Raw genomic sequence first — 21,603 nt, forward strand, 5'->3', positions numbered from 1 at the left:
CATATTTTCGACGGGAAGAAGGACCATTGCACACGCACCTCTCGGTTCACAGCAGGGACCTGGCTCTCTCTCGGTGCACACTTTCGCCCGCTATAGTGGTCTTGGCTATAGCCTTGCAACTTTTTAGTACCCACAAATAATTGGTATAGCTAGCAAATGTGTCATGAAAGCGTGTTGGTTGTGTTACCAACAGTAAGAGCCAACATGTCCAGTCATTCTCTGCGAGTCACCAGTAAAGCACTGCTCACTTGTTGAACAGTACATAGAGATGGTGAAAGATATAAAGTTGGCATCAACGCCCCATCAGGTGGAAAGCAGCTTTGAACGGCATCCTTACTGCATCAATTACCACTTTATTACCTACTAAATTAAACATCAACGAAATGAACCCCTCGGAGCTGAACGCACTCGAAGCTGTCAAATCGATCGGGAGAGCGCTCAAAAACGACGACAAGAAAGATGTTAAGACGAGGTTGAGGGCGTTAGATGATAAGATCAGGGGCATCCCCAACCAGGCGGGAACGCAGGGCCAGAAAAGAACAGGCTCACGTAAGTCCAGTGGTGAGACGATGGTAGTCCTGGAGCTGAGAAACTGCAGTCAACAACATCACCTTCGAGGAAGCGACCGAATCCTTGAACAACTTCCCCGGAAGCGTGACCTTGGGGATTTTCACTCTCGAACGCATAGTCGAAGGCTACATGATCGATAATGGGCACGACCTCCTAGCGCTGAGGAAACAGAATCACGAAACAAAACTTGGTATCGATGAGGCCGCTGCTAAGGTCCCGAAAGAACTTCTGGACTATCCTTTCGAGGATCTTGTACTCAGCCTTCGAGCTCCAGCGACAGATCCAGAGAATGCCAAAAAGGATAAACTGAAAGTGGCGAAGTGGAAGGCAGATATGACCATGAAGACGATGAAAGGGTACTGGGACATAGTGGGTTTCAATGAACCAGGAACAGTGTAGGAGGAATTGAGAATGTAGTACGACGTTACTACGTCAGGCTGGTTTCATTGTGCTCGTGGTATTAGTACGAGCGTATGCTCCACATCACTGTCCTTAATGCTATGACCTATATTACGCTAGAGGAGATATCATAGAACTATTTCTTCTAGTCGAAAGACCATGTGAATAGCTGTGATTAGCACGTTAGTGGCCAAACATGAAGGGGGTGACAAGCAACGTAGAGTATGAGACACGTCTACTGACGTCAGGATATATCATATGCCACACGGATTGATGCACCTAGCTTCACATACTTCGGGTATGTCTATATATGTTGAACCTTTCTGAAGCATACTGTACCTGCAAATCTATGAGAACTGAGATCTTTTCCCTTGCGATCACCGCTCTTCATACAACTCGACACGATTTTGCATAAAGTCAAATTGAATAATGACCAACGTGCGAGAAGACCAAGCTTGCGAAGCGCGCAGAGACATTTCTTCAGAATTCGAAGATCTAGTCCACAAGATCAGCGAGCTGAAGCAGACCATTAGTGGCAAGCTAGAGGAAGTTGACGCCATCTGTCACCGCTTCACGGAAGCCACACCAGGTACAGCAGAAGAACGCGGGTCAGTTGAGCGAGTGCGGGAGATAGTCGCGGATATGGAGACGCAGTATCAGGAGATTGATACTCATTACGGCTGGGTATCGGCGTCAGATCGCGAACTTAGGGACGAGGTACTTTGTTTGTACTTTGGGAAAAGGTTAGACGGCAAGGTTTGGTTGAAGAGATCTATCAGGATGCTCAAGAAGACCCGTCGTATATTAGAGATGAGCCAGCAGCGCATCTTTTGATGGACAACCCCATATATCGCACACGCATCATCTAGTTCCGAAGCTCAACCTAGAAGTACTTTGCCGAAGTCATACTCAGCAAACCCCAAAGCGCAACCACACCCTGATACGTCGCACGCATTCTAGCAGACCCTGGAGCCCCTTCCTTCGCACATACCACACCGTCAATGATTGCCATCCATCCAATGCAAGCAAGTAGTGTGTCCATGGCTTCCAAATGGCCCCCGAGATAGATTCCACAGATCGCCATGCCGACAGTAGTAACGCGCGAACCTTCGATCTTGATCAGAGGCCACGCTGCCTTCGAAGATGCGATGCTCTTGGAGAGACCGTATGTCAGGATAACTTGTTTGGGCCCATGAGTAAAAGACATCAGCCCGCCGACTGTCCAGATGCTGGCGAGAAGGAGAGGCGGAATGTGCCTGAGTACGAAATGCTCGAGCATGGTTGATAGCGATATCAGAAGCTGGCAGGCGAGCCGATATGTGTACAAAGAGATTTCTGAATAGAGTAGGTAGGATTCTCTCGACTTCTCTGATATAGCGCGTTCGTGTAAAGCCAAAGGGGCAATTCAAATGTAGTGTGAGTGCGACGTTCGAGTCGAAAGTGACAGGAATAAGTTCGTTACAGTGGCTTGGTGGGGGGAAAGGGGCGCCTGAAGCTTGTGATGTGTCTAGCGCAGGGCGTAATTGTGCTGTCAAATATAGACAACCAGAGTCTAAGTACAGGGAAAGGCCGACGGCGAGCCAGTAGAGAAATCAGCCTCCACTCGCGATGTATCGAGGTCGGTAAAGATATTGTCATAGTGCTGTGACCCAACCGGTGCTGCTTTTCCGGGTCCTTAAGGCTCTCGTTTTCTAGCAGCGATACCTAATTGGAGGAGACAGGAGCGAGCGCCGATAGAGCACCATCTTCTAGCCCGACACCGCTACGGCGATATGCCATAGCCGTCGTCATGATCCCCTGCGATTGCTGCTCAAGGTTGGCATTGTTGTCTTTCCAATGCGGCAAATCCATAGTATCTCTAAACGCTGATTCCCGCCCCACAGCGTTCGGTTCAGACTCCTTGTCTTCGGAGCAGGCAGGCGTAAAATATGTTAAAGGCGGGACAAGTATGGATTTTGCCAAGATCCAGCAGCTGACTACGAAATGATAGTTCGCGACTCGGAATTCTCCAAGTAAGCTGGATTGGGAAGGTTGCCATGCCAATTGGAAATGCATCTGTACATGGCTGATACCATACGACGCTTCCTGCAAGTCTTGTAACGCCTGGAGGTGAGCTTCTTCCTCGATGAGAGTCATTGCACCAGAGCGTAGCTGAAGTCGTGTTGAAAGACGTAGAAGGTGAACCGCGTCATTATCTGTGACATGGCGAATGAGTTTTCGTTGAGTATCGTTCAGCGTGATGTTCACAGAGTCTTCGAATAGACCCACAAAGTCTATAAATGAGCCCGGAGAGTCTCCTACGTTATCCAAGGAGCCTGCGAAAGAGTCGGTAGACGCTGTATCTCTATGCGGTTCATAAAACCCGGTAATGCCGAACACAGTAATATTGCGCGCCTTCTCGATCGACAAGATGCTGGACATGTGCGATGTCGATCCGTGAAACGGGGTCGTGTATTCATTGCCGTCACCAACACTGAACTCTGCCGCTTGATAGAAGAAGTGAAGCGCCTCTTCTTGAATCTGAGGATGAATGATCACCCATGCTGGAAGGGTCTGGATCTGTTCACAAAGTTCATCGCAGTCTAGATACCGCGCGTTGACAGCGCCAGCGAGGCAAAAGTCGTCCTGATAGTAGATATGCGTTCCTTGCCAAGCGTACTCATAGATCTGATCGCGTAGTTCTCTCGGTAGCATCAAGATCAGGTTGGAACAGTCTTTCAATTGATTCTTTCGAGAGATGTCTTCATCGTGGCGATCCCGTGCGGATACATGGCTGTTGCGCGGTCGTGTCCTTTGGCTGCGAAGCCAGCTTAGTGTGTATACTGATGCCTTAGGTATCGTTCGTGGCGTGCACCTGCGTAACTTCTCCAGTAGCCGATAGGGTAGCGATGTGAGATGATGCCGCGCATGGGGCTGCGGCGATTCTGGTGGACCTCGAGCCGCCATAGCTTTGCAATATGCGTTCGAAGGGTTATGTTTGCAGTATTCTAAATGGAAGTATTCCCAGCATAGTAGCCACACTTACGATAACTTACTCTGAGTGCAGCCAGGAGAAATCTGGACCTTTGCCGAAGAGCGAGGGCAAGATTGCGCGGCGCTCGCGATCCACAACTCTACCCATGGAACGTTGAGGGGTGCAAGCAACCATGCCACCAATCGATCTCAGCCCGTTGTAATGGAATTGGTACATTGATGTATGCAGTGCACAAGACCGTCATCGTCCATCTCGAAGGCCGATCTTGCTGCCGATGGACTAAAGTCCGCGGCGTCCGATAACTTTCGACGCGTTGTTGTCGCACGCTGACGAAAGGGTGCGATGAGAGAAAAAATTGGTGCAATGATTGTGTCAAAGCTGGGGATGGATATCTCGCGTGAACGCGTAAACGCCTGTGGCGTCATGACCGTGTTCTAGCGCGTAGGATGACGTCACTGGCCAACAAAGAGGTTTGCAAAGACCAGCTCCATTTCGTTCCAGAAAGCGCACTGGCATGAAGACCCATTCCGAATTACATACAAAGACCCTGATGCCGGCTTTTACATTCCCAAAGAATACCCTACCAGGGACTCACCCTGCAAGCTCGCAGGCTTCACTCGTCGATCACTCCGCAGTCAGATCCGAAGGTGTCGCAGCACTCCGGATGCTCAGGGGTGCATGCTGTAGTGCGTGTATACAACGAAGCCCTTCCGCACTCGGTCACGATTTTACCAGAACTCGAGAAGCCTTCGTCTTTCACGCCTGCCCATCATGTCAGCGCAAGTCGACGCTCAGTCCGGCTTTCCAGACTTACAATCAGCAGAGTCTAGGAAGGGCGCGAATGCGGCCTTGCAGTCGAATGGGCAGTCAGAAACCCCGTCCGGTATCTGGCTCCATCGGAGGCTGAAGACAAATCCAGTTATATCGTCGTATGACCAGTGCCATTCTTTGTCGAGCCGGTTATCAAACTTGTCACATGCAGTGTCAATCCAGCTGGGTAACAATTAGCAATTTGTACTGGGCTGGACTTTGTGAGTCGGCTTACTCTTCAAAGCTGGATCTGGGGTCAAAGGTCTGTGAAGAACCCGGATTCGGGGGACCTAGCGTCCCTTCATCAAACCTTTGCAGATTGCTCTTGCATTCAGCTTCAAGCACAGGCTCTTCGGCTCGCTTGATGAGCTCTTCGAGCCATGCGTATTGCGCATCCATGTATCCTTTCGGCACCTCGTACACGTAGGGATATTCGACAACTTCGCATCTGCATCCGAAATTCTTGGGCTGCGTGCACTACTGTCAGCGAAGCGACCACGTGGGTTATGTTACATACCGTGCGACATATGGGCGTCGAAGGGGTACTTGAACTGACCATCCAATTCAGACGTTCAGTGACCTCGTCTTGGCCCTTACAGTCATCGAGTGTGCATATGAGATCTTTAGCACATGTTAGGTCCTCCTCCTTTAGATCAGTGATGATATCACTCTTGCTGACGAATATGTCGAGGAGACTCTGACCAACGAGCATCGCCGCATGTGCAGCGATGGCGAGACTTAGCGCACTTCTAGCGAGGACGGAGGGGTCCCATTTCAGGTCAGGCTGAGGGGCCGGCGTGGTTGCAGTGAAGACCTGGCGATACAGCCGAACAATAACTACGGCCTCGCCGATGGAGATGTCAGGAATCGGAAACCCAATGGCTTGACCAACAGCTGGTTCAATCGGAATATTCGCCGGAGCCAAGGCCATTAGGTTGTCTGGGCCGGTATCCGCAAGGTCCATAGCATGGCGTAAAATACGTTCGATGCACTCCTCAGTAGTATCAGCACGTTTCAGGTCCTGACCCTGACAGATCTGCTGGGTCTCTTGGAGGCCGGTCATCCCCAAGAAGTCCTGGATGCGTCCGGCCGTTCCTTCGGGAATATGATACACAATATCTCCGGCTTCGTGCCCGTCACTGGCTGTAGTGAGCGTTTCGATGCTGATAAGACTCCTAGAGAAGCTATCAGTATTTTGCAGACCATGATCAGATATCGGTTGCTTACGTCGGCGTAGTCGTCGTGGGGGGTCGAATTGTTAAAGTAGCTGCGATAGCGCTGGCATCGGCGGCCGTCACGATGGCAATTTCTTGAGCACCGGCCATCGCTTGGATTTGCCGGAGATCCTCTGGGGGGAGCTTTATCGCTTTGCCCAGGTCTTGGTTGTACTCGTAGGCTATTGTGGATAACACCCATCCTGCCAGAAGCCAGAGAACCCAAGGTGCAACGGGAATGAAGCGTTTGACGTGAGTGGATACCCCAGTCTTCTGTATCACACCGTTGATTGCGTCGCGACATTCTTCAGCTGGTTTATTGTTGCAGCTTTCGGCGCGAACAGTCTTCATCTGTTCGTGTATCTCCGGACCGAACGCGACAGTGATCCCGTCAGCTGGGAAAGTGTCGTAGACCCCGGTAGGATACACCTGGACTTCGGATCCCGATGGCTCCGGGCCAGCGGCCTGTGTGTAGAGTTTAGAATCGTTCAAAAGGAAAGCGATTCGATACATACCGTGCTTGGAAAGTACGCATCCTCGGGGCCCAATGTGAACGTTGGAAGAGCAGAGCTGTCTTCTCTACGCGAAGGAGGCTTTAAAGTTGGATACGGTAGTCCAGTAAATGTTCCCAAGACTCGAGCTGAAGCGATTCGGAAAGTGAGGGATAGCGCGAGCAAGTTGAGGAAAGACATTGCGACTGTGGAGAAATAGTTTGACTGCTGGTCATTTCTTGCAGATGGTGGAGCTTATGTATGGAGATCTCACGGTTTCAGCGCCATATCTAGCAACCAAATATTCCGGTCGAGACACCATGTCGTTTTCTCATCGCCCCAAGCGGCATCGCGATATCCGGAGAGGCACAGCAAAGACAGACCCCGTCTGCGAACATTCCCCTTGAGGCACAGCTATTGGTACTCGCACCCGAAGAAGAAGGGTCTCGAATTAGAAGGTGACCGAGAACCAGGCGGCGACTATGGACACATTTCGAGTTGGGGAAGTCGACATGAAACACCATTGACCAGGCACGCGAAAGTTGGGAAGCCTCGCTAATGCTCGATATGTGGCGGAGTGCAGAAGTTGAGCGGCTGGGGCCGAGGAATGTATTCAACGTGTCGCGAGTTTGACGAGTTCTTGGGGCTGGGGGCTGGTTCTCCTGTATGATGCATCAAAAACTGTTGTTGTTCATCACGACTGGGAAGGAAGCGAACTGTGCCACGTGAAGCGCCCCCACGAATAGCAGCGTGGGTGCTTACTAGCCGACGTGCGAAGCACACAACATGAGGGGCGGCCGTGAGGCTGCTTCATCGTGTCAAATAATTGAGAATAGAACGACATGCGATTTGGGGCGAGATGGCAGCGGCGCGGGTCTCGCTGCTGCATCGCTCCATGGCATGTCAAGGGTATTGCCAGAACAATGTGCGTATTTAAGCAGCTTGTACAAAGGCTTCGTCGCAGATAATATATTCCTATTCCACGTTCTAAACAACCAATCTGATTGCCCAACAAACTCGATGATGTTCAACATCCGATTACACCTCTCGTTCTTTTTAGCGTTCCACGCTATCATGTCGTCATTTGTTCAAGCATACAAAATCGACCAGTCCTGTGATGCCAAAGGTGTTACGGTGGACGTCCGTAACGCGATGACTTCGGCTTTCGAGATGGTATCCGCAGCATACGAGACTCTGACGCAACCTCCCCTGAGCTCTGATGCGCAGGACCTGGTTGGATTCCTATTCGCAAGGGAAGGAGCAAATCCCGCTCAGCTTCTCCAGCAAGGCAAGCTAGAGAAGACCATCACATTGTTGAGAAACATTCGGACATACATGTCAACAGAGGTGACGGGCGACGCAACTGTCAGCGCTTCGGATGTGGTAAGAGAACCCGGAATGTTTTGCTTGGCTTATGCTGATATATCATCTTCCAGATCATCTTCTGTCACTACGATCGCTGGGTACAACTTGAAGGGCACAAGGACCTCTGGGAAGATACCAGTACGCGTGATAGTTGGTAGTGTTATAGCCATAGACTGACCGAGCATAGCAAACGGATACAAACTGAAATTCAACGAGCAACAATGCAGAGGTTCGATACTCGATAACGTTGCTTTAGCAGTGTCAGCCAACCCTCCAGCGAAGCAGATTGAACAAGAAATAGCGAACACGGGGGTGTTTAAAACGACAACCGTTAGACGGCCAGCACAGATTCAGCTCTGCTCATGGTTCGTGGACTGGATCAAACAAAAGGAGTACAAAACCGCCGACGACGTCCAAAAGCGAACAAAGATTGGTAGAAAGATGATCAATAGGGCAGCATCGAACCGCATGACCTTTGGCTTAGGCCTGAACCAAATTGGTACGTTGTGCTCTGAGAACTCCAGGACGCAGACTAATCACAACAATCCTAGATGCCTACTCCTTGTTGGACAAAGTTCTTTTGCATGAGATGACACATGCTCGCGGTGCTTTCCAAGAATGGACCAAAAAAGGTGTGGTCGAAGGCATCAAAGACGTACTTACACCCAATATCTTCCTCAGGCAATTCGACTGGGCAGCGTACGGTTGGGAGGGTGTGGGAAAGCTTGCTCGTAAAGGCGGCGAACTTAATACCCCAGGTGGACCAGATAATAATGCTGATACAATAGCTCTCTTTGGAAGCGGTACGTGAGCCGGTTCCCATGCAACGACTGACTGCTGATCGATTTATAGCTTGCAAACTGATGAGAGACCCGCAAAACCCCCGCAAGGTCGACAGCAAAGGCCGTATTGTCCCGGTGACATGATCGAGAGGATGGTGGTTCAGCTTGGAACTGTATGCGATGGATACGGTTGGGCGAAGAGGAGAGACATTTCCCGTGTGATCGCATGTCATGAAACTCGGATTTGGGCGTGTCATGACGAGAAGGTCTTCCAGTCATATTGTTTCGAGTGGCGCAATATGGTGAATGGGATACTACCAAGTCTTTGTATCGTTGTGTGAGGTAGTTCCAGATTCAATTCCACGAGGAACTCTTGAGCCCTTATCAGCTTGCATGCGCCAAGAACAAATATCACGGGCTCTTGATCTATGACTAGAGGATCGGAGTCATGGAGTTGATGTTTGTGCATGAACGTGATCTCGAACCTGACGACGCGTAGCTCGAGCAAGTAACCGAGTATGTGACAACCTCTCTCCCATTCATAATAGTTCTCTCCAGGCAATCGAAGCCCGTTGTTTTGTGTGATCATCAAACCGTACTTCGGAGTCAGGAAAGTCGTGGATATATGTAGCTTACGGAGCATATTCCAATTGGCCGGGGTTACGAGCGTACGGAAACTGGATGTTCCTGTCATGCCTCTGAAACTAAAGTAGTTGGCTTTGTACAGGACCTCCACCGCCTCACAGTAGCTATGGGTTCTAGTAAGTAGCTGAGAAGTGATTTGAGCGGCTGCCACTTACATCAGACGGCAAGTAAGAAGTAGCGATAGAACATCACCGTTGGTGTAGTATGCGTCACGAACGTGCTGGAATTCGCCCTCATTCCATAAGCCGAAACATGCATGTTGCCATACCAAGCTTTCGCTCTGTGGTGTATCGCAACGCCAATGACCTAGCTTTGCAGGCCGACCCCCGATTGGGGTGACGTGTAAAACGTGCAGCAGACGCTGCGGGTCGGCGAGAACCTCTTCGTAGATGAGCAGTCGCATTTCAGCCGACAGCTTCTGGAACAGCACACACTTCTTCTGATCGAGAGGCTCACCTCTCGGTAATTCAGGTCGCGTTATCAAACTAGGGTCTCGGCTTGGTGTGAATGGCGTCGTCGGTTCGGGCTTTTTCCGCTGCCACTTTCGGAGCAATGCACGCATGGCGGCGCAGGTGGCGATGAAGAGGTGTCGCAACACAGCTTAAAATATCTTGAGAGGATTCTGCGTAGTTGCGAAGGATCTGGCCGCAGATTGTAGGAGCTCAAGAGGCCTTGTTTGGGTCGTTGGGCTTTTTACTGTGCCCAGGTGGCTCGGGGACGAGATTGCGGCACAGCAATGCAGCGTGAGAAGACCGAGGGCCGGCGCTTACATGCACATGCGTGCGGTATTAATGCGGTAATCATAGCGTGGAATAGATTGTCGCGTCGGTGCGATGTGAACAAGATCCCGTGTTGATGTACACGGATGCGCTGATGGGTTCCAGTGATGTTACCTAGGTAGGGAGGGAAGCTCCAAGACGCGTGCCGTCGAATGCAGACTAGCTTATTTTCTAGGACGCGTACACCCACCCATCGTCGCGTTTCTCCCTTCGCTCCCTTCCGATAACCTGCACGCACGCGACGCCATTACTGCGATAGGCATGTTTCTGTAAATCAACAGTAAACATGTAACTAATACAAAGAGTCCGCGAGAATGATTTTGCAGTGCAATGCTTGCTTGACCGTCGTCGCAACTACTTCGTGTCGGCCATCCATGGGTGCTTCAGGAGTTCAGTCGCCGACTTCCTGTCTTCCGGTCGCCATCTGAGCATCGAGCGTATGAAATCGAGAAACAATTCCTTTTCCACCCCTTCAAGCACCGAGACTCTTTCCTCGAGTGAGATCTCAGGAATAGTTACAATCCTGGAGCCACCCGTCCAGTGTCCTATTGAACTTAGTAGCGTCTATGTCGGGACGATCTCAACGACTAACCTTGCTTGTCGAAGACCTTCTTTGTGACATGGCTGCTTTGCGTGTATTCAAGCGGAGGCATTCCAAGGTATGCAACCATTTCAGAAATATGATGTGTCCCTGATGGGTTGCCCTCGGTGTCACGGGCATCGAACAGATGCTCATCTTCAAACAAGTCCCACACCTAATCAAGGGTAAGTCATTGCGGCTTCCTTATGATAGTGTTGAATACTTACCAACGTGGCGAGACTCCAAATATCCACCTTGGAGCCCCATTCCATCTGGAAAATTATCTCGGGTGCACGGTATAGCTCAGGCTGAATAAAGCCGGAGTGGGAATCTCCTATCCGCGCTTCTCCAAAGTCACAGAGGACTGGTCGGCCCCAAAGACCACCCGTAGGATGGGGAAGCTTACGGGAACTGTAAATGGTGCGTGTGTCGTCAATCACTTTGGATGGTGACGGGTTTTCTGCTTCAGCTCTCTCGAAGTTTTCCAGGATAGTGTCATCATTCACAGTCAGCATGATGTTCCCAGGATTGATGTCTAACTGGTTAGTTGATTCAATTACGTTGCATTATCTTGCCGTACCTGTATGTACGACCTTAGCCTCGTCGTGTAAGAACGACAGTGCCTTTAGCACGTTGGCTAGCGTGAACTTTAGAAGCGGAACGTTGAGCTTGTGTGCTGGGTTGTAATACTGGAGCTGTCGAATAGTCATGTGCATGGGTGGATGAACAAAGCACAAGTGTTTGCCAGTCGGACCGTCGAGCTCAAATTCGCCATACAGTTCGCGGATATATGCTTGGCCGCGATGCTGTGATTGTATAGAACTGACATGCTCGTAAAAGTCTAGCTCTCGATTGAGCTGTGTGGTCTTTTCGGCATCTCGGGTACAAATCTTGACAGCGACGAAGTCAGCGACGAAGCCAGCGTCTCGTTCTCTGTGCACAGATGATCAGAATTTGAAGGGTGGATGGGGGTGAAGAACGCCAAACATACTGAATATCCCGAATATCCCGACACAGCCAGACCGTGGAGTATGCACCGTAACCAAGTTTGCCTATAACCTTAAAGCTAGAATCGAGAATCTCACCAGGTCGTGCTGGATAAAACTGATCATGGCTATACCACGGAAGGCGCTCCTCCTCGAAGAGCTCGCTGGCATTTATTTTCGTACTCTGGAAGCGGGAAATTCGGGAAATGGGAGAGGGAAATTTGAAGCGACTACATGCGCGTTGACTAAATCTCAGCATGGTGGTGTAGAGATGCCATATCATCGTGGGAAGTTAGTGTGACTGTCCAAAGGCGGCATGTTGGCCGCACTGATGCCTAGCACGGGCAATGACGACCACCCGGTTTCCGCCCACATACCTCCACCACGACCAACTCCCACCGCGTCCGCCGCAACCTCGCTTGACTCAATCCCCAAGACCCAGAAGGCGCCTCCGACATTTGACGTTTAGCCTTAAAGCGGAGATACCGTTTCAGCCCTCAAGCCAAGCGCGGAGCGGAAACGCCAAGGCAGCCTCCCATCACAAGTATAGCCGCATCCCTTACAAACCAAGAGCTCGGCCGTTGAGAAAACAGGCATCACTCAGGCTGCGCGAGGCACGCGTCACTGACTCGTTCGCACGTGCGAGCTTGTCTTTGCCTCAGCCCAGATGTCGGGCCTGCATCCGCGCTCGCCTTGGCTGGGCCGCCACATGTATCCCCAAGACATCAGGATGCGAGGTGCGAAACATGTGTTGACGCGGAGCTGATAAGCTGGCTGTGGATGTGGATGTGTTTAAAGATGGGGTGCACGTCGTGTAGGCCCTGGAATAGGCAAGCGATCTTCGCATTTTTTTTACACTTTCGAGACGGTTTTCAGTATGGCTGGTGACTCGTCGACTCCGGCGACAGAAGGCTTTTTGCAGTATCATGAGCCGAATAGTAGGTACTTTACTTTTTTACCTGGTTTCGCATTCACTAACGTTCGACAGTCATCCAAATCCTCGTCCTCGTTTCGTTTTTCTTTTGGCTTTCCTTCGGCGAATGGCTTTCGAATCGCGTGTTCCGCGCTGGTCTTATAGGCCAAATCATAGTTGGTCTGATCTATGGCCTGCCTATCGGCGGTGATATGATACCCATCGCATGGCAGGAAGCCTTCATCGCCCTGGGGTACATTGGTCTTGTTCTTATCATCTTTGAGGGCGCCCTGGCCGTGCGGTTGGATCTGCTCAAAGCGAACTTTGGTCTCTCTGCTATCGCGGCGACCATCGGTGTGGTCGCTCCTATTGGGCTCACATACCTACTTCTGTATGTCGGCTTTGGGTATGGAGCGATCGAAACGTTCATTGTTGGGGCTGCGCTCTCGGTCACCTCTCTTGGGACGACATTCGTAGTGCTAGGCAAGAGCTCAAAGGAGATCAGCTTCGCCGATACTAGGGTCGGTACCGTTCTTGTCAGCGCGGCTGTATTCGATGATGTGTCTGGTCTAGTGATGGCTAGGTGAGACACAAAGTTCCCTATAACCACAGAGCATCACTAACGTCCCTCAGTGTAATCGGTCAACTCGGCGCCCTCGGAGGCGACAACTCCCCCAATCTAGGCTGGCTAATCGGACGCCCCACACTGGTATCCGGTCTCCTCGCCATCCTCACTCCCGTCCTAAACAAATGGGCAATCGCACCTCTATACCGAAAGTTCATCGAGCCACGCCTCCCCAAGACACGCAAACGCCACGTCGTAAACGTCATCATCATGATCTTCGTTCTGTGTGCTTTCCTCAGCATCACAGGCTTCGGCGGCACCTCTGTCCTCTACGGGTCCTTCATGGCGGGCGCGTTCCTCACCTATCTCCCTTCCAAGCACCCAACAGGACCGTTCCACCCACCTTCGCGTGAAGACGCAGAAGAAGCGGAAGCGCGATCTATTGCCGAAGCCACCGAGTACGACGATGCGGGCGAACCGCTCATTTGCCCTACTTTCATGCATACGTTTGAGAAGTACTTCCTGGACGCTGTCAAGTACCTCTTGCAACCTCTCTTCTTCGCATCGATTGGCTTCGCCATCCCCTTCATCGATCTATGGACCGCAGAGGCGTTCTGGAAGGGCTTTGTTTACACGTTGCTCATGCTTGTCTCTAAAGTCATCGTCGGCCTCGTCATACCTTTCGCTACCATCTTCCGCAGACCGCCAGGTATGTCGATCCGCGAGTGCTTCACCACCACTTTCTGGCCGGCGATGCTCCTCGGTTCCGCCATGGTAGCGCGCGGTGAGATCGGTCTGCTCGTCGTGCAGATTGGTCTGAACAACACTCCGTATTTATCCAAGGAAGCTTTCATCACCGCCGTGTGGGCCATTGTGCTCAACACCATCTTCGGACCTGTGACCGTAGGCCTTATCATCAAGTACAAGGCGCGGGCCATTGCAGATGGCGTGTGGGGTCTCGAGAAGACGGAGCCGAATGGCTGGGACGATGGGGTCTCGAGGGCGCCGACCATCGTCCCGGAGACGATGAGTGTGAAGGAGAGGAGTAAGAGTGTTGCGGTGTCGCAGCATAGTAGGATGGTGTCTGATCCGGTGACGGTACCGATCTCGCCTTGATGGCGGTGATGTGGTTTCTTAGCTTTTATAACGAATTTATGATAACTCTTACTTGATACTTGCAAACACTATCCTGCTATGTGTGGTAAGAAGTGAGCTGTGACCATAGGTATCATGAGTAAAGAGGTATCATCACCCTTTCCTTCGGGTGTCAAGTATATACTACAGCGATATTTCCTCGGCATGGACCTGGTGTGAGTCGCTCCCATGAGCGCGAAAAGCGAGGATTGTGTCTGATAGAGAGGGGTATGCGCAGCTAAGTATTATGAAATCGCAAATATGAACAACATGATAACATAGATCAACAAGAACGAGCGGTGTTCGCAAAGTCAACGGTCATGCCCAGCCCAAGATTCGCCAAGCACCCATAAATAGATCCACACTCATATACCACGTGCAAACATCCTTCACCCATACGGCAGGTTTTAGCTAGACCAAAACCACCCACTCCTCTTCTTCCGCTCTTGGGTCTCTGGCTCGGCTGGCCTTGGCTGGATGTCGTGGAATGCCCTCCAAGGATCGCGCTGCTGGGTTTCGGTCTCTTGGCCGCGCTGGGTATGCACAGTCTCCGAGCTCTCTTCTCGACCATCAGCGAAGCGTTTCTTGAGCACGACTTTGGTCGTAATGGAGCCGTCAGAAGCAACGGTCCGCTCGGTCGTCGTAAGTGTGGAGAGAATCGAAGGCTTGTCCTCCTTCATCCGCTCAGCGATCGCAGACGTTACCGAGATAGGCCCGGGGACTGAGGGTGAGGGTTGCGACACAGCCTCCATACGTTCGTACGCATCCAACTCAGTCTCCGAGTCCTCATCTCTCTCGTGTGCTGCGTCTAGAACAGTATTGTATGTGTCACGTCTGACTGTGTCGGCGTAGGGGAAGCGGTCTTGTTTCGGCGTAGGCGGATCGTCATGTTGGTCTTCGTGATCGTGGCTGTACTCGTAGCTTGGCTCGTCGCGTGTCCCAAGGCGAGGGCAGCTGGGCGCATCGTTGCGGTCCATGTGCTCCTCCAGTTGGCGTTGTGTGATCGGGATCTTGCCATGAGTCCAGTACTTGTCGGACGTGTCAGACTCCATGGCGCCAGGACATTCGGGCTCTGGCTTCCCTTGCATCGTCTCCTCCAACTGTTGTTGCGTAATTGGTATCTTCCTTGGTCCCCAAGCCGGTCGGTCGGACCTCATCATACAATGTGAGACTTCGCCTTGCTCTGCTAGCAGGTCCTCGTAGGCTGCCTGCCAAGGTACACCGGCCTTGTTCATTTCGCGGTTCTGCTCGAGCGCGCGGGGAGAGTATGCGGGGTCGTCGGTCTGCGATGCGTCTGCTGGTGGTGGCCACTGCCATGATTTGGACCATGACCAGACGCGAGGCTTGCCGTCTTCAGGGCTAGGCTCGTAGTTGTTGAATCTGGCAACTTCCGTCTCGCGGTCATCCCAGGCCTTGTCGTTGAACTCCTCGGCCAGCCTCTTCGCCTCTGCCTGCATCCGCAACAATCTCTCCAACTGCATCCAATCCTTCGATCTTTCTTCCTCCGAGTTGGCAGATGAGTTCCGGCCGTCGTGATCAAATGGCCGAGGAAAGCCCCAGTCCCATGACCATCCCCACTCCTGACCCTTCTCGTTGGCTACCTTTTCAACCAGGCTAGCATCGTCGCGTCGCGCAACCTGCTGCTCGTCGCCTCTCCTGACATTGCCAAGTATTTCCATTCTTATGTCGTCAGCCTTGCGGTCGAGCCTCATCAGCTCTTCGCTGTTGCGCAAGACAGCCTGCACATCGCCAACTCTGAACAGCTCTCTGCCTTCGTGGCGCAGCTCGGCGATGTCGGCTTCAATATCGTGAAGCTTGTCGCATTGTCTTGGATCGGCCTTGCCAAAAAGGCACTGCTCACGTGCTTGGTGCGCGTTGTTGTAGTTGGCGATGGTGGCGGGAAGGGTGAAGACGGTGTTGAGCAGCGACGAGACCTGGGAATCGGCGAAGCGGCGGAAGGCGATGAAAGGATTGTCTTCGGGTCGATTGGGATCGCGTCGGGGATTATCGTTGTCGTTCGTCATAGTGATAGATAGTAATGTGGGTGTTGTGATGGCACTTGGCTGATGGTGGGGAAGACGGGTCCGGAGTGATGATGGTGCCTGGAGATAGCCGTGGCTGCCTCGGCGATAAGGCCACAAGGCACGCGCCACCCGTTTCGACGCGTCAAGCCATCGCCCCTGCCAGCCAACCGCGCTTCCCTCACTCCATCTCTCCAAAACGGCGCATCGAAAGGACCCCCATCGTCGCCCAATGAGTATTTCGCTTTGCCAGAATGTTTTCGGTCTCTCTTACGCTATTCTTACCATCACCAAGCGTGCACCGCCATAGGACCCAGACTTGCTGAGCCAGCGATTACCCTGCCCAAGAGCTGCCGCGCTTCCCTAGAGCTCAGGAGTCAGTATGAAGATTCAATATTTCCAAACAACTTTCATCTATCTATTATGGCCCAAGATCTGCCTACATGACTCCACCTACGTATTGCCAGAATATGTGAGTGTTGCATCGCAATCAAGGCATGATCTTGGCTTTCTTGGAAATCTACGCGGGTTTGGGATCCTCTCGGCAATCTGCAGTAGTCTCACTTCAACACCATCGACTACGCTATCCACAAAACCAAGAGCATCGCCATCTTTTGCTTTAGACATACGCGTAAGGCCATTACGAAAAAAAGCCGCAGTGGATATTTTCTACCCAGCATTATTCAGCACCGCCTACGATCTGCGCCTTATCGTCTTACCGCCCGCTGGCAGCCAAGGAGCCAAGTGCGCGGCATGCGAAGACAATTGACTTCAAGACCTTGATCGTCCCGGATTAGAGCCGCACTGCCCAAAATCTGGACCTGCCCAGTTCAAGCAGCCACACAAAACGCTGCTTTCCATCGCCCCGTGATAGGTCTCCACGCTTTAGCGACGCGATGCGCGTCATCCCGAGCGGATTTGGACGGGCAATCCCCGCCTGTAACTCCTTTCACTCCTGGGCCATTCCTACTGCGGCCTTATCACTAGCGATCGAATACCCACGTTTCCTGTTTCTGATCTTCGAGGAATGTGTTTTGACAGCTGTGCCAGCGGGCTGGGTACGTCACACAAGATCTGCGACACCAGCAAAGAGGTATAAGTAGCGGAGTAAACACCGCGTCTCAAGAACAAAGCATTGTTTCATCTCGAGATTTCATCAACATATATCACCAGACGCTTCCCTTTCATCTATACCGATACGACGTATAACACTTGTCTAATCGCTATACAACAAGGTCTGAAAGTCCAAGACCTGCTATTCTCTCTTCTATAAAGGCCCAACGAATCGTCCTCGATATTCGCAACACCACAACCACTTCATCACTTCCTCATCTCCAATATGCGTTTCTCCGTCATCATCGCCACCCTCCTTGCTAGCGTTGCCGTCGCTATGCCCGATCCTCTCCCACAAGGCTACTCCGGTCCCTGCTCAAAGGACAACTGCGGTGTTAGCGGCAAGGTGTGCTCAGGCGGCGCAATCTGTGTGGGGTGGCCAAGCACCGATCCCGCCAAGAGGAAGGGATGCACCTGCAGCCGGGGTTAAGCATTTGATGCTGAGTTTTTTTGCATTGGCAGGCGTGTGTAAGTATAGTGAGGCCGAAGATGAAGCAACGCTAATGTTCGCCAGATGGCATATTACAGCGAGGTTGACTGGAAGCATGTTGGTTGTAATCTAGATGGTGTATTATTTATGAATGATGAAGACAGAATTTTGACCAAAAATGCTTACTATCATCTGAGTGCCACACAAACCTCGATACTTTTAGGTCGTGAGAAATTGCCACCGCGATGGGCCTCGATAGTCGGTAACTGATCTCTTCACTGTGTGGTGTTGCCTTGGAGTGAGCTTTTCGCGCCTTCCTGGCTTGGCACGCTGGGGCCTCACTCACAACTGGCTACCTCAGCACATGCACGTCAATGCTGCTAAAAGACCACCATTCGATAGCACCACTCTCTCACCAATTCATAAACCTGCAACCACAACGCATACCCCAATACTTGGAGCTGACAACAAATACCATCAACCATGATGTGGAGCACCCAGTTGCCGTTCCGCCCTCCACGTCCCAGACCATTCTTCGACCTACCGTGGGATATCCGAGAACAGATCTACAGTTATATCGAGCTCGATGCGCTTCCACCGCTGTCAAATGGTACCGAGTACGCTGGCTTTGTTCTCTCGTGCAAGCTCGCCGCCGAACAGCTATCTCATGTCGCGACCGTGAATTATCGCAAATACCTCCATGACTTCGAGCGACTTTCGAGGGAAAGACTTGGTTACAAAATCATAGTCGCTCAACCGGAGCGGGCAACAACTGTTAAGACTCATCCTTTTGCGCACCTCGCTCGACTTAAGGTCAAAGTACCATTGAAAAGTCGCGCCGTCTTCAGTGACGATAGACGAGATGTGACACCATGGTGTGATACTTTCCACCCTCTCTTCGGACTTCTTCTAGAGAATCTACAAATCCACTTTGTTGCGCCAAACCTTTCGAGTTTGAAAATGATGAGAACCGACGTCGGCAACATGTATGAAATTATCGAACGTGTATTCGACTTCATTGAGATAATGAATTCACAAGTACCGGAACGTTCTACCCCCGTTAGAGGTCCACCAGGTCCACCAGGTCGACATGAACGAAGAGTATTTCAATTCCTCAACCAGTTTGAGGCGCAAGTTAGTGGCTTTACACGATCGAAACGCGTGAGTGTAAAGGCCATTTGCTTTTCTTGGGATTGTCGAAAACATGCTCAGTCCGGATCTCCGGCCAAAATGATGGGGCCGGTCTGGTCGCACTCCTTACGCCTTCGTGACGTTCCGGGAAGAGACAGGCAGACATACCACCGTGTACATGATGTAGACGGCTACGCAGGAGAGATACGGATCGCGAGTTCTGGACGCTGGGCTCCCACATCAGTCGGTCTGCCTTTGCGTCTCTATGACAGACCCAGCAAGGTGGTTTTACTGCAGATGAAGAACCTAGACTTCGGCGAAGCAGCAGTGATCTTGAGTAAGGTGGAAATATGAGAGGAAAACAGGCGTAGGATGAGATGTACGCCGTCCATGCTCTTTCGGCCTCCGATCGGTAATATACAGTTTCCTGATCGAGAGAGTGGGTCTCCATCTAGAACACTCCACATGTAGTACGAAATGAAAAGTTCCGTCTTACAGTGTACAAGACGACCAACACAGTTTACCTCGATTGTGTAAACAAACACGTTACTGACTTGAGGAAGACAGACGTTGCTCTCCACGAGCTTCATACAATTGGCGGATGTATTCCACTCACCGTGATCGGTAACAGGAATCGCATGTGATGGATTACAACACTCATCCCGGGTCAACACACCACAACGCCCATGTACGGTGCCTTCCCCGGATAGAAGGACACCCAATATACTCTTTCCCCGGAAACGCACCCCATATTCCACTCCACAGCGGCTGAAATGCCCCCTAATGAAGCGTGATCGCTACCCGCCCCACGCCCATCAAAAGGTATTCTCCACGAATAACGGCATGCAGAAGCGATATAAGACATTTTGGCACCGGCAATACGCCGCCTATGCATCGATCCTAAAAGATTGCAGTCATGTTCCCCGTGACGCAACGCCAGCTACGCGCAGGGATCGGTTGTTGTGGCACATTGCATTTAACCGCGATTAGAGGCGCCAAGCCTGCTTAAGTCGAACTCCCGAAGGGTACACGTGTGGTGCTAAGGAAGACAAGAACCGGCGCCGGAAGCTTCATTTAGATTAATGCGAAACAACGACGTTTCGTTGTCTATACTGCATGGGGGAAGCGCCGGGCGCGCTTTGGGTACAGGCTGATCGACGACGCGCAGGCACTGTGGCGTGTTAGATGAATTGCCCGGCTTCCCGCTACATGTGGGTAAATTTCCTAGGGCTAACGCATACATGTTTCCCCGTACTGGTGGCGGCATGCGCAAGGAGGGACCGAGGTGGGCTTGGTCGGATGGATATTGTTCGTAATGAGCAGGAGGGTGCGGAGATCGCTAATCTTGCGAGCAATATCAGTATAGGGCCGAGGGAGTTGGAGGTCTGGTATAAGTAGTCTGGGGCTCTCGACTTGGATTGAGGTATCCAGCAACCTACGTTCTTTACAGTCCAAGTTCAGTTACCAGTCTCGATATACCATTCTCACCATGAAGATTTCTCTCGTCACCATCTTGTCCGCCGCCGCGCTGGTCCAGGCTGCGCCTTTCGCTGAGCCAGAGGCTCTTCTCGATGAGCGCCAGGCTGCGCAGAGCATCGATGCTGCCATGAAGGCAAAGGGCCGGAAGTACTTCGGTACCTGCGCTGACCCAGGTCGTCTCAACCAAGGCAAGAACGCCGCGATCATCAAGGCGAACTTCGGTGCCATTACACCTGAGAACTCGTAAGTGTTTCCAACCTCCCGAACGCAGTGTTGTGTGCAATGCTAACTGCCGGACAGCATGAAGTGGGATGCCACCGAGCCTTCCCGTGGAAACTTCAACTTCGGTAACGCCGACCAGACTGCCAAGTTCGCAAAGGACAATGGCAAGCTCATCCGTGGACACACCACCGTGTGGTACTCCCAGCTGCCCGCCTGGGTCTCCCAGATCAATGACAAGGCCACCTTGACCACCGTCATGAAGAATCACATCACCACCCTGATGAACCGCTACAAGGGCCAGGTCTACGCTTGGGATGTCGTCAACGAGATCGTAAGTTGATCTTCATATCCCGGTCCGACTGGAACATACACTGACCGCCCCACAGTTCGAGGAGAACGGTAGCCTCCGCGCCAGTGTCTTCTACAACGTCCTCGGTGAGGACTTCGTCCGAATTGCTTTCGAGACAGCCAAGGCCGTTGACCCTGCTGCGAAGCGTTACATCAACGACTACAAGTAAGCAAATTCTCTCAGACTCCATCAAGATCACGACACTAACAACCGCCTAGCCTGGACCAGGCGTCCTACTCCAAGACCCAGGGTATGGTCAAGAACGTCAAGAAGTGGATCGCCGCCGGTGTCCCCATCGACGGTATCGGTTCGCAGGGTCACATCACCTCCGGCCAGGGTGCCAACGCTCCCGCCGCCATGGCCGCGCTCTGCGCTGCCGCCCCCGAGTGTGCGCTCACCGAGGTCGACATCCAGAACGCCCAGACGTCTGACTGGCAGAACGTTGTCAAGGCCTGCTTGGACCAGAAGAACTGCGTTGGTATCACCGTCTGGGGTATCCGCGACAACGACTCCTGGAGGCCCAACGGCAACCCCCTTCTCTTCGACTCCAACTACAACGCCAAGACAGCTTACAACACTGTCCTTGCTGCTATCAACAAGTAAGCGCGTCACACACCGTGCACATCGCACACTTTCTGTATATATATTGGG

General features: G+C 51.9%; 7 protein-coding genes across 7 annotated transcripts; 4 read left to right on the forward strand and 3 right to left on the reverse strand.

The window, feature by feature from the left end:
• Positions 1–383: 383 nt before the first annotated feature.
• On the forward strand, positions 384–969 carry J4E78_000220 (uncharacterized protein; the record flags this gene model as incomplete). Its single annotated transcript, XM_049360886.1, has 2 exons — positions 384–549; positions 599–969. 2 exons carry the CDS (start codon positions 384–386, stop codon positions 967–969), a joined length of 537 nt encoding a protein of 178 aa, XP_049226169.1.
• A 4,015-nt stretch (positions 970–4,984) lies between these two features.
• Positions 4,985–6,659, reverse strand: J4E78_000221 (uncharacterized protein; the record flags this gene model as incomplete). Its single annotated transcript, XM_049360887.1, has 4 exons — positions 4,985–5,230; positions 5,310–5,928; positions 5,981–6,432; positions 6,483–6,659. The coding sequence occupies 4 exons, from the start codon at positions 6,657–6,659 to the stop codon at positions 4,985–4,987; spliced, it is 1,494 nt and encodes a 497-aa protein (XP_049226170.1).
• An 873-nt stretch (positions 6,660–7,532) lies between these two features.
• Positions 7,533–8,749, forward strand: J4E78_000222 (uncharacterized protein; the record flags this gene model as incomplete). Its single annotated transcript, XM_049360888.1, has 5 exons — positions 7,533–7,841; positions 7,895–7,961; positions 8,011–8,322; positions 8,375–8,626; positions 8,676–8,749. The coding sequence occupies 5 exons, from the start codon at positions 7,533–7,535 to the stop codon at positions 8,747–8,749; spliced, it is 1,014 nt and encodes a 337-aa protein (XP_049226171.1).
• A 1,634-nt stretch (positions 8,750–10,383) lies between these two features.
• Positions 10,384–11,124, reverse strand: J4E78_000223 (uncharacterized protein; the record flags this gene model as incomplete). Its single annotated transcript, XM_049360889.1, has 3 exons — positions 10,384–10,574; positions 10,622–10,784; positions 10,837–11,124. The coding sequence occupies 3 exons, from the start codon at positions 11,122–11,124 to the stop codon at positions 10,384–10,386; spliced, it is 642 nt and encodes a 213-aa protein (XP_049226172.1).
• Positions 11,125–12,472: 1,348 nt separating this feature from the next.
• J4E78_000224 (uncharacterized protein) lies at positions 12,473–14,189 on the forward strand (the record flags this gene model as incomplete). Its single annotated transcript, XM_049360890.1, has 3 exons — positions 12,473–12,533; positions 12,584–13,091; positions 13,142–14,189. The coding sequence occupies 3 exons, from the start codon at positions 12,473–12,475 to the stop codon at positions 14,187–14,189; spliced, it is 1,617 nt and encodes a 538-aa protein (XP_049226173.1).
• A 425-nt stretch (positions 14,190–14,614) lies between these two features.
• On the reverse strand, positions 14,615–16,231 carry J4E78_000225 (uncharacterized protein; the record flags this gene model as incomplete). The annotated part of the gene is made up of 1 exon (XM_049360891.1): positions 14,615–16,231. One exon carries the CDS (start codon positions 16,229–16,231, stop codon positions 14,615–14,617), a length of 1,617 nt encoding a protein of 538 aa, XP_049226174.1.
• Positions 16,232–20,391: 4,160 nt separating this feature from the next.
• On the forward strand, positions 20,392–21,555 carry J4E78_000226 (uncharacterized protein; the record flags this gene model as incomplete). The annotated part of the gene is made up of 4 exons (XM_049360892.1): positions 20,392–20,624; positions 20,682–20,934; positions 20,990–21,117; positions 21,171–21,555. The coding sequence occupies 4 exons, from the start codon at positions 20,392–20,394 to the stop codon at positions 21,553–21,555; spliced, it is 999 nt and encodes a 332-aa protein (XP_049226175.1).
• Between the last annotated feature and the right edge of the window lie 48 nt (positions 21,556–21,603).

The sequence above is a fragment of the Alternaria triticimaculans genome, assembly GCF_023758025.1.
Source record: "Alternaria triticimaculans strain BMP 0046 chromosome Unknown scaffold_1, whole genome shotgun sequence".
Classification (NCBI taxonomy): Eukaryota; Fungi; Ascomycota; class Dothideomycetes; order Pleosporales; family Pleosporaceae; genus Alternaria; species Alternaria triticimaculans.